Here is a 12,286-nt window from a genome sequence, read left to right as displayed (position 1 = left end):
GAAGTTATAAAATGAATATGCGAATGATAATCTGAAGAGAAGTTGGTGCCAGAGAAAGTTTGACGTTTATCTAATGAATAGGTTTTAAACTAAGAGTTGGATTCAAACAAACTGCGCCTTATCTTTCATCAGACGGACCACGTGGCTTTGAAATTGAAAAGGACGAATTAGACATGTTATCTCAGGACTAGATGGGCCCTACAGATATAAAATACTTGAGTGACAAAGAGAAACAGTTTCCCTGTAAGATATTTATTATTCGCCCTCATCGTTAAACGTTTGCAAGATAAATGGAAGGTATAGAAAAAAGCTTTGAGTTTTTCTTTTCTCACTAATTTACAAAGCTGAGATTTTCCATCTGTCCTTATGCTTCTATTCAATCATGTTTAAATCTGTACCAATTAAGATGAAAGAATAAATGTCACTCGAATGTTTTATAGGTATAGGTATGCGGCTAAAGCTACAAACATGTGGTTTATTCAATGTTTAATCTTGTTCTGTGTGATACAAAAGGAATGGGTTTACTCAAAGTTAGATTTTCTGCATTCACCTTCCCCTCAACCACTACGGGAATGTAGGGACGGCACTTCCAAGAATGTATGAAATTTTTGTGCCAATCTACCGAGCCACTGACTCGATTAACTCCAATAACAGTTCTAGTAAGTCATGCAAGTAATCGTTGTAGGTACTATTGAAACTGTACTAACCGCCTTTCTGTTATACTTTTTTTCTATTCCAAGTAGAACAGCTTACACTATAAACGATACCTCATTCATTCATGCATGTCAATAGTTCGTATTTTTATTTGCCCCTAAATATTTATTTCGGATGCCCTCCAATATCAAGCAACATTAATCTTAATTTGTGGCACTATAAATTATTTACAAATTGTAGTATTTCGGGTACTTAGCCTTGGAAGGGTGCTTTTTAAACGTTTATAAAATCGATATTGAATGTTGGAGTAAAGTTTATGGCAGCCGTAATAAGGCGTGGCTAAACCATGGTTCCGACTGAGTAATGTGACACGTTATAGTGTTATATTTCATGGGAGCCATAGTAAATCAGCTCCGTGATTATAGGATGGAAAAATAACATTGAATAAATGGCCGTCCTACTTAATAATTTAAATGAGGTGTTGTTTATGCAAACTATTTATTATTTTAGCACATTTACGTCGGGAAAGTCACGAGTTTATTTAAATGTTGTTTTCTATTTATTTGAATCATAATTAATTTACAATACAAACATGTTAAAGCCGTGCCTATTATATTAGCCGAATGTATTTTAGCTGTATTTAGTACTTATATGTACATTACATGTACCTAGGTACTGAAATTAATTGTGATTAATGAAGGCATATACAAGCAATCAAATGAAAATATTATCGCTTGGAAAGTAGGCTAAGCTTTTATTTTTAATCAATCTTACAAAAATATGGTCAATTCGTGTGATAATAAATAATAAATATTTGTGACCTTATTTTTTCGGTATCGATATCATCATATGTCTGTCGAAGCCCCAGCCAAAGCGATGTTTACGTTTATTTTAGATACATGTACGGTATTAATCCATGCTTTGATCAAGATAGATAAAAATAAAACGTTGTTATTTGCAGCGGATTTAGATGGTAGAATTGTTAAATACATTTACAAAACCAATCAAAACCTAGATTTAAATGAACGAGCCGACGCGAGGCCGGTGGAGGACACCGGAGGGCGATTTTCATTCTTACAGCGTTTTCACAATGGCGGATTTATGTCGCACGTAGCAAAACCAAACGAATACGCATGCACGCGCATTCTTGGCTAAAATATCACGCGTTTAGAAAACTGTGCGGGCATGTTATGACTGTGTGGCGCCCTTACCGTTAAGAGACTTAAAATACATACCTAAACCTATAGCTAATTAGGTTTTTTTTTTGTTCAACAGATATCTCGTTCAGGAGCCAGGCGCGTGGTGCTACAGCAAGCGACACCAGCGATGGCGGGGCGATTCCGATGCGAGGTGTCAGCCGACGCGCCTACCTTTCATACAGAAATACGATCAGCACCCTTAGAAGTCGTTGGTAGGTATCGATCATAATATAGGATGATTTCAAATCTATTCTATTATATTTCCTAGCTACAAAAATCCTAGAATATGCAATGCTTAGAATATTTCAATTTATTTGGAAAATTATTGAAAAGTTTGTTATATGAATCTCCTTAATATGTATTTCTTTCATATAAAGCTTATCCTGCTGCAATTCATTTCCATTACTAAGAATTTTAATTACTAGAAAAGATATAGGTTTACACTATCTTATTAATTACTAGCTGTTGCCCGCAACTTCGTCTGCGTGGGCAATATAGAATAGTCAAAATACTACTTATCCCGTAGGTGCATTCTTTCACGTGACAGTATAATTAGGATTAGCACTTAGCAGTCGCATAGATTCATTGATCAAGGTTGTGTTGTGGATGTGACCATTTATCTAAACAAAAGAAGTAAAGTTTGTGACGTTGTCAATATCTCTGGATCTAGTCAGCCAATTTGGAAAATTATTACGTATGGTGCGTAAGTAATTTTCACAGGAAACAGTTATAATCTATGTCTATATGCTTTGATCTCAGTGGCGTGCACTTAGAGAGGCCTATGTCCAGCAGTGGACTGCGATAGGCTGATGATGATGATGATATGCTTAGAGTCTGACAAAGCTGTCATTTGTACATTTTCTGCAGCTGCTGCGACTAATCAGAAGCCAGAAAGTCTGTCAGTCTTACCATGGATATCGGCTTGTGTAGTTGACTGGATTGAAGATAGGTAGATAGGTAGTCGCTCCAAGCAAAATATTGGTACTCAAACAGATTCGGTGACTGGAAGCCAACACCAACATAGTTGGGGAATAGCCGGATGGATGATAAAATGAATCATCATCATCAGCAGGCGCATAGGGTAGGATAGTTTCACTACTGGGGAGAAACACTTGTATGACGGGGATTTTCTGTGCACTTACTCACTATGGTAAGGCTGACCACATTAGGCGTGCGCGATCCTCGGGCGTGTGAGTAGCGCGGGCGTCGCGAGCGCGCTGCATGAACGTCGCGTTTTGCTGCCCTGCGGCATGTGTGAAGAGTGCAAGCGACGCGGCGCTCGAGTTGCGTTCTTACCCCTTCGCCTGCTATCCCCGCCACCCGCTAAACGCCTTAGCAGTTAAACGTCAAGGAGAGCGGCGCGTGGGCGCCGCGACCTCGCTGCAGGTAAATGCCGCAGGGCAGCAAAACGCGACGTTCATGCAGCGCGCTCGCGACGCCCGCGCTACTCACACGCCCGAGGATCGCGCACGCCTAATGTGGGGGAGGCCTAAGCCGGGACTCCACCGAAATGTTTGCATTAGTTCACGAATAGGCAAAATGTACGTATCTGTGAGAGTCCACTTCATGTGTTCGTACTTGAAACCTGCAGTTTTGCCAAGATTTTCAAAATGTACGCTCTCAATTTGTCATTTCTTGGTGGAGCCAGCAAATCAAAAGAAACAGAAGTGTTGTACACTGGGCGTCACTACCGCACACCGGGAAAATTTCGCTCTTGCGTTTATATACCATATTTTGTGTCACACGTAAACAGGACGACAGTAAGTAAAAAAAGTCCACCGAAAAACTTTCAAAGATCTGATGAACGAACAAATCAGACCTGACTTGGTCAACTGGGGCCAATCAAAGCTCTATGAAGCGATCATATGCTTTGGCTCCTACTGTTATTGTGGTTTCTGAAAATTTATTCACCTCATTCAACGATGAATGTAATTCTGATGGTACTATTAAGAACACTTGCTTAGCGCAGAAGCTGACGTTGGCAGGTCGACTCTTTTGACTTCTCGAATAGAATACCATTGGTTTTTGTGCAATGCACACCTGCAATGCATGCTGGATTAGGATAGGATACCTACAGGTGGATAGGATTTGCAACAGAAAACAATTCTGTCTTTGTGATTGAATGACATCAAACGTAGTTTTATATAAAAGGTGTTTTTTTAGACTTGGCTCGGGTCTTACTGAGACTGTTCGTAATCGTGACCAGTGTATTTGCGATCAGAAGTTGAAAGTAAGCATGTCTCTGGTATGCGACGCGCAATTTGTACGTTTTCAGACGCATAAAGCATTTTACGTGTGTATGGTATTAAATCGAGAAAGCTCCCATTTCTTATCTGCACTTTGTATCTGGGCTTGTTCTTAAAGCTACAGAATCCTACATTACCTACCTACCTCACGCTTAGTAGCACTTGCGAGAGACAGATCCTCCTTTCTTCTAGGATTAAGTTTACATACTTTGCATCAGAAAAAATAATGAAGGTCTACTTAATACTATTCACTCAAAGTAATTTGTTTTAAGGCCACCACATTAGTGGAAGAGAAGCTAAACTATGTTTATGAAAAAATCCTGATATAAACTCCATCTGTAACTTTAAATGATAATTAATTGTTATACTAAAGTCATCATTTTTGACATAATATTCAAAAAATAATTTAGATGGCACCGTTTTAAATTTGGCTGAGAACTATTATTTTCCTTTCATCAAGGTAATAATTATAATTGGATTTTGATGTGGCACGGCAAACTGACAAACACTATTGAAATGTCTATCGAAAAATTACACTACGTGTTAAAATATGGTGAATTACGGAAAATACACAACTCCATCTGTTGAAATAATAATCCTCTATAAAGAATGTATGGTAATTTATTGTCATTTACCACCTCGCTCCTTTGACAAATTTTATGTATTTTATTTAACACAGATTACCACAGATGGAGCTACTTTAACCTTGGCTAAACACAATTTTCATTTTTTTTTCTTCCGAAGTTACTTATGAAGGTGTGATTTTCTGTGTAAAGGTTAATAATAGGCCGATCAACTAATATAAGTACAACATTCAAATGTACAGTTTTGACAAACAGATTGCGTGTCGTAATATTTTACATCTTGAATTCACAAAATTAATCATATCTTTTGATAGAGTGAATCGATTTCGATGAAACAAAAACTAAATAATACCCCAAGTTACGTAGAATTTTTGTATATAAGCATTGTCTGCATTGAATTCGTAGATTTTACGTGAATCCCGAACGAACAAACAGATAAACAGACAAACAGACAAACAGACAAACAGACAAACAGACAAACAGACAAACAGACAAACAGACAAAAATGACAAAAATGATGGAAATGGGTTCTGTTAGTTATCCTTTAACATGCTGGCTATTTTTTTTGCCAATTTCTTCAATGTACAAAAATTACTTTTCTACAGATTTATTATATGTATAGACAATACATAGATACCTAATGACAATTTAACACATCACAGTTAGCGAATTTGTAATTACATTTTTCCTTGTGAAATATACATTCTATGATATTACACCATGATATTAGCCGCTATGACGTTAATTTGAGTTTATCTATCACAATAATAACAAAATAATCAGAATAATAAGATAACAGTAGCTGAAACTACAGTATCTAAGTGAATGATGACGACAATTCCCTTATCGGAAAGTCCGGGGGATCGAAGCCAGATTTAGTGAAATCAAATCATTTCTCATTACCACAGCAAACAGCGTGGGTGTACTTATTTGGGAGCGCTATTTGAGACAAAAATGAAAGTTATTATAGCATAGCATTTCCTACAGGACTTTGGTACGGCTTTACGTTTAAATGATGGATTTTTAGAAAATCGACGTGGATCTAGAGGTATATTGTCTCTCAATTATAATCATCAGCTTTCGTTTTTTGCGAGTTACAAAGCCAATTTACCAAATTCTCGGTTAAATCATACTTTTTTCCCAAACCCAAAAATATTCCAGAACAAATTCCATTTCAATCTGAAAGTTATCATTTGGGTGGAAATAACCAAAATTATCATATTTTAGGAATATTAATGCAGTGGCCGGCCAGCAATTGGCGTGGGATTAGGATTACCATAACTTGGCGAATTATTGAAGGCAATATATAATGACATTGGAATCTCAAATTAATTTTCACTTGGGAAATATGTCGGTTCAAATAGCACTGAGGACAAAACATCTATAAAACAACACGAGAATTAATATGTACTTCAGTAACAATACAAGCAATTTTCCTTAAATAAAAATGTACTTTTGTACAAATAGCCTAGGTTTAGCTCTTATTCGCCAGTAATGGGACAAAAAACCTTTACCTTGTGACAGTAAATTGGGTCGAGAGCCAGACGGACATCGCTAAAGATGCTCTCCAGCGAGTTAACGTTATTCCAGAACATTGAACAACATTACCCACACGGTACGCAAACAAAAATACTCAGTTATAGTCTAGACATTAAAGCGAACTCCCCCAACTTACAAGGTAATAATATAGCCAAAGTTTTCAGATTAGCCATAAAGTTCGGCCCGATCATATTTCTATAGTTTGTTGTTCGCAAACCTAATAACTTACTCCGAACTTTAGTTTTAATTTGGCATTCATTTTGAATGTATCATTAGCTCGTAGCTTGGTTGCTTTATAGCTCCGTGGGAGTTAGAAAAAACGTTTTAAGTACCTGGGTACTGTCATGTTTTTAATAATCTGATTTGAATAGCGATTCACTTTAACAAGTCAGTCAGTTGGCAGTCTTCCCTTGCTTGCACGTATACGTATAGCATTAAATTAACCTACGGTGGAATCGCATCAGTAATATATAATGTCGTAGGAAGCACATCATCATCATACTTTAATGCACTAACGTGATTGAAACTTGGAGTTTATATGTCATCCTATCATGTCTTATATGTCTTCCTTTCATCGTTCAGTCTATGCAGTAAAAATTGCAGCATTATGACTCTTTATGGAGAATCGATACCTGTCACCGAAGCTACTACATAGATGGAATATCTCAGTACCTACATTATTGTTATCAGGTGCTCTGTATTATAATTAGACCTCACCACACGTCGCAGATGAATCGAATGATAGTTTAATCTTAATCAGATTATTTCTCCGTTTGTCTGCAATGAAATGGTTATGTTTCCGTTCGCCAGACTGCTATCTCAAATGGAATCGGACTTCCATGTCCCATTTGGATTATTATTTACTTAATTGGCTAATTTGGAATCGTTTAGTACACGTTCAACGCAATTCCTAAATCAATTAAACTATTAACCGATAACATATTTGCGTACGCATGATAAAAGGTTGTTTACATGTTGTTTGTATGTTGACAAGTCCTTATGTATTTTCCATTATTCTATTTTAATTGTTACAGCACCAAGTATGAGAGCTAATTTTAAAAAGCATCTTTAATTTACAGCTTAATAAGCGAATTTAGCGTAGGCACAGTCAATCAATTGTTGATTTTATTCCTCAGTATCTATCCATTCATGGCAATGTCAGTTAACATGACTTTCCCGAGCTATTTTCATGCATATTGACTAGACGTCAGGTATCCGAATCGTTGCTGTAGTTCGTAGAATTAATTACTAAGTAAAAGCTGAGACCGCTGAGTGGTACACCGCGATGCTAAATCCGGAACGATATCTGTTGGACCTTATTATCAGTTCTATCTGAAGCTTTGACTTCGTTTAAATCTTGCTGGAGACTTTGAATACAAGTGGTTTGTGCAAGAAGTTTGTGATACGATTAATGTTTAATTTTATGCGATTTGTACCAGAGTTTGTTTTTATGAAGTTACACTTAACTGCTTGAATGCCGCTTATTAGAAAACAATAGAAAATCAATTGTGTCTCGCGTGGATTCGTGGCATACAAGAAGTTAGAGAGTATTTCAATACTTGAATAATTAATATGAATTGATTGATTATTAGATTATACGTTTAGATTAATTTTGATGTTTATTCTAAGAACTAAAATTATTTAAGATCGAGATTTGTATCTCTTTTTCATTGAAATTCTATGAGATAGTGAGTACATTAGCTACATATGTTGGTTCCAGTATATATGGAATCCAGTCCTTTTCAGTCACAGATACAGGACAGAAAATACGTGCAAATTTTAAATGAACTGTAATTTTCTGTTTCAAAGGTTGGACTAATTTAACAGAAAGGTGAATAGAGAGAAATAGCGTACCTATGTATATGTGTACTTCTATGAATTAGCTTGTTACTAGAATGTTACTCTAATTAAATTTTCTTTTCATAAAATGAAATAAACGTTTTCATTCCTAGAGATGAAATGAAACGTGTCCTTTTTGAATGCTTGTTTTATAGAATCTATGTTTAGAAAATTCACACGCCTACTTTTAGTAATGCTGTCTGGTAATGATATAATTATTAACTTACATTACATTTGTCTATAACTTATTGACAAAACTGCAAAACACAGAATACATTCATCTATGTACAAAATACCAATGAACTTTAGGAATCAGCTAAGTAGCTTACAATATTGCTTATGCTAAACTCCAAAAGACCTATTATCGATCAACATCCATAACCGTCAAATATGCACGGGCTTCATTAGCTAATTACCGAAGCAGTTTATTTAAAACCGAACAAATTGTTCCGTAAACCTTGTTATCGGTATTTACATCTGTACTAAAATGTCGTCGACGCTCAGTTGTTTACCGATTTCATTTGGAACGGGGCTGCGACTGTTCAGGGTCACGCGACAATTATCCAAGCTGGTACTTCCACCAGTCACTGACAATATTTCCATTATTGAAGATTAACCTGAAACTGCTGTTGGTTATCATAACATCACGTCTGTTTTTCCTGAAGGATTTGGGAGTAGGTTTAAGCTTCCGGTAAAAAGTAACTTATATCGACGGAATCAATGAATTGATTTTTAAATGTTATATGTCACTTTACTTTAACATCATTCTTTCTATGGAATTTATTTCATCCTCAGAATCTAGATTATGATTCAGCTTAATTGGCTACAGATTTTCCATCTTATACCTTCAATTAAGAAACAATTTTGCGTCACTAAATTCTACGAAGACATGCAAAAAATCCAATAAAGTTAATTTGCGAGTCTTCTAACATTTTTCCTTTCCATTTTTCCGTTCTTCATTGTCACATATTCTTTTTATTGGCGCCTGACCCTTTATATCTCGTTTGAAAACCGTTTATTAAAAGTTTTACTGGTCTTATCAGCAGTCTTGACTGGGAGTATTGCGTTGACGTGACACGCACACTTAACACGCATAATCCGTTCCTACGCGGGTACGTATTACAAGTGGGCGAAAGGTTTTGGCATAATTGGCTTAAAGCTCAGTAAACATAGTTTGCTTGCACGTACTAAGAATAGTGGTGTGTTTACCCTAGAATGTAGGTTGTACCTTAATATCCTGAAATAAAGAATCACTGTACAATTATCACAATTAAGGCGTAGTCAATAACTTTTTGCATTCACTATTTTAAAACAGCATTAAAATGAAACACTTCAACAGCAAATCAGTCTCCTATTCCTACTAAAATATTAAGTTTCCATGCAAAAATGCAATAACTCAAGCAACACAACTGTAAAAATACATACAGCGATTGGTTAATACTTACATTTCGTTTTAAGTAAATACGGTAGAAATAAAACTACGGCAGATTGATTTTTTTATCCAATTTGAGCGCTTTGCTTGTTATAGCAGATTAAATAGAAAAACCACGTAAAGCTCTGAGAAGTTTTCCCAACAGATTGTAGGAATAACATTTCATTTTGAACCAACGCGGCGTAAACTTTGTGTCTTCATTTTGTTTTATTGCAATTCCTAAGATCATCGCCATAATATTTTGTTAATGGCCTTTGGAACGACGCTATAGACATTGGCTTCGTAACGAAACACGAAACTTAGTATTTCCTCATCGTGTAATAGAGCCCTTGGGCTCCATAACGCTGTGACTTACTACATTCGCGTACCCCTCTAAATTATAGGGCTTTACCTGTTCCGTCATGACGTGATTCTCCGCCATGAATTACGCCTGACGAGCTCATTTGTGTGACGTGATTCCGCTGTACGGATTAATTAGCTTCAAAGGATTCTTGAGATCTGAGAGGCGCATTTTCAATGTTCCCCGTAGGTATAATGTGAGAAACGAAGTTAACCGGATAGGTACGTGATAGTTGCGAGTAGGTATATCCTACGCACATCCTTATAATTACGGTGAGATTAAATCCATCACGTATTCCCGGAGCGTTCGTTGGTATTTATTCGCTGTGGGAGGGTTCATAAAGTAAAACAAATCCCTTGATATAAAGAGATTTGATTGTAAGCGCCTTGATTTTTTTCCTATCTGGAACGCACGGCATGACCCACAAAGGGGAGTAAACAAACGTGCCATAAACACAGCTGCCTGTATTAATGTGATAGCTCTGAACAAAGTACACCTACAGTTTATTTAATCATAACCTTTATTTATCACGGCCGAGTAAATACTTTTTGGAAACTTCCAGCTAGTATTGCTCAAGTTGTGTATTTTTACCTACCTATACCTACCTGTACCTATTAACCTATTAACAGCCAGTATGGCTGAACATAAATACTGGTAAAGTTTTTCTTGTTCCCTCATTTACCTAAATGTTTACACACGATGATAAAATATGTAAATATCAAATAATGCAAATCACTTTGAGTTTTAATAGAGTATTAACATAAAATTACCATTCAATTAACCATATTTCTAGGTATATAGGTGTATAAACTAGCAATGTGACCTGCGAGCTAAACCTTTGCAGGCATTACACAAACTACGGCATGAAAGCTTTTGAGTGTTCTCCTAACGTGGGTTATAAAGGGAATTCCATGTTTTTGTCGAAACCAGACTAGCACATCATCTTTCCTCATTCTATGAACGTAATGTCTATGAACGAAGCATAGTTGCGCAATTCTCCAGAGTCACCCAAAACTGTATAATGTTAACCACGATGATGTGATAATTAGCAAAATGTTACAGTTATCAAAATGCCAGCCGAGTGGTTAGTTGCCTACAGTTGAATGTCAAGCGCCGGCAACCGCTTGACATGTAAAGTAACCTCGTTCATTAAAAAATTAAACCACGTACGTACTAATTAGTGTAACGACGTGACTCTGCGGTGAGTGCGTTCGCAAACAGTACAACACCAATATTTTCGCGAAATTTTTATGACCCTTGTCGAATTTCCAACGAGTTGTCGAATTGAGAAAAATCTAATTTACCTTAAATATAGGTAGGTAAAACGTTTAAAAATATAAGTCTAAAACTATACTCTTAAATGGCATTTCAGTTTTATGAAACGGTATGCTAATATTGTCATACCATGTCGTACAAGATAAGCTGGTGTTGGAATCTTTCCAGCTGCGGCACATTTTCTTAGTCAATAAAGCTTAATAGTGGCACATAGAGGCTGGCTTGTCACTACTTGTGAGGCTGGATACAAGCTGGCCGGGAGCTTTTGTTATGGCGCTATGAGAGAGACCTGTATTCGACAGAAAGCCATTCGGCTTACATAATGCATGCAGGCAGCTCCTCCGAGTTTGGCTGAGCCCGAGGTTGCTAATTTGGTCGTTTACTGAGCTTACACACCGCGCTTGTATTGAGCATACAAGATGCTAAATTGAATATTAATTCGAAATTTTCATTATACAGTATAAATAGCTGCCTCCGCAAATTATGGATATTCTCCTCATTATTCTGAACCATTTGTACCTTCAAAAGCAAACTGAATAATTTCGGTATGTTAACCGAACCTCAACTTAACTTTTTGGCAGGTTTTTTAATAAACTACATAGACCACCCACGTTCTTCACCCACCCACATAACCTACGAGTTAACTGAACGATAATAACATTATAAACCTCAAACTTTACATAAAAGTATAGTTATATGATAAACTTAATGTTCTCAAAACCGATTAAGGCTACGATATTTATTATGATGTGCTTCACCATTTAGGAAGATTTTTAAAACTTTTACCAGTATATAAGGAAAAATACGAAGAAGGGTTTGTTGAATATAAATTTTCTTAATGTGCAGAGGCTCCTGAGTGGGGACCTAAGCTAGTATCGGACCGGTCATGGTACGGCGTGGGGTCCACGCTGCGAGCAACTTGCGCCTCGCCACCCGGCCATCCACCAGCCAACCTGACCTTCGCACTAAATGGACGAGAGGTGAGAATAAAGTACATAATTTAATTAATATCCTTCTCCACAAGAAGAATTACTTTAAGTAATTCCTTCGAGACTCCCACGCCGAGGGCATTTCGTATTGTGATTGATGTTTTTATATGGAGTCCCACTTCACGGGGCGCATGATGGATTGTGTAAAAATAATGTCCTTCAAGCTGATTTTGCTCTTGCTCAAAAGCG

At 36.7% G+C, this 12,286-nt stretch overlaps 1 protein-coding gene across 2 annotated transcripts in view; it reads left to right on the top strand.

The window, feature by feature from the left end:
- The window catches only part of LOC110384131 (uncharacterized), a 52,966-nt gene that overhangs the window by 36,313 nt on the left and 4,367 nt on the right, over positions 1 to 12,286 (top strand). For both annotated transcript variants that reach the window (XM_021345239.3, XM_021345240.3), the window contains exons 4-5: positions 1,930 to 2,065; positions 11,955 to 12,088. In XM_021345239.3, coding sequence (XP_021200914.2) covers positions 1,930 to 2,065; positions 11,955 to 12,088 — 270 coding nt within the window. The remainder of the gene's footprint in view (positions 1 to 1,929; positions 2,066 to 11,954; positions 12,089 to 12,286) is intronic.

This window comes from Helicoverpa armigera, chromosome 4, assembly GCF_030705265.1.
Source record: "Helicoverpa armigera isolate CAAS_96S chromosome 4, ASM3070526v1, whole genome shotgun sequence".
NCBI classification, from domain to species: Eukaryota; Metazoa; Arthropoda; class Insecta; order Lepidoptera; family Noctuidae; genus Helicoverpa; species Helicoverpa armigera.
Note: the sequence above shows the minus strand (reverse complement) of the source record. Positions and strands in the feature narration are given on the sequence as shown.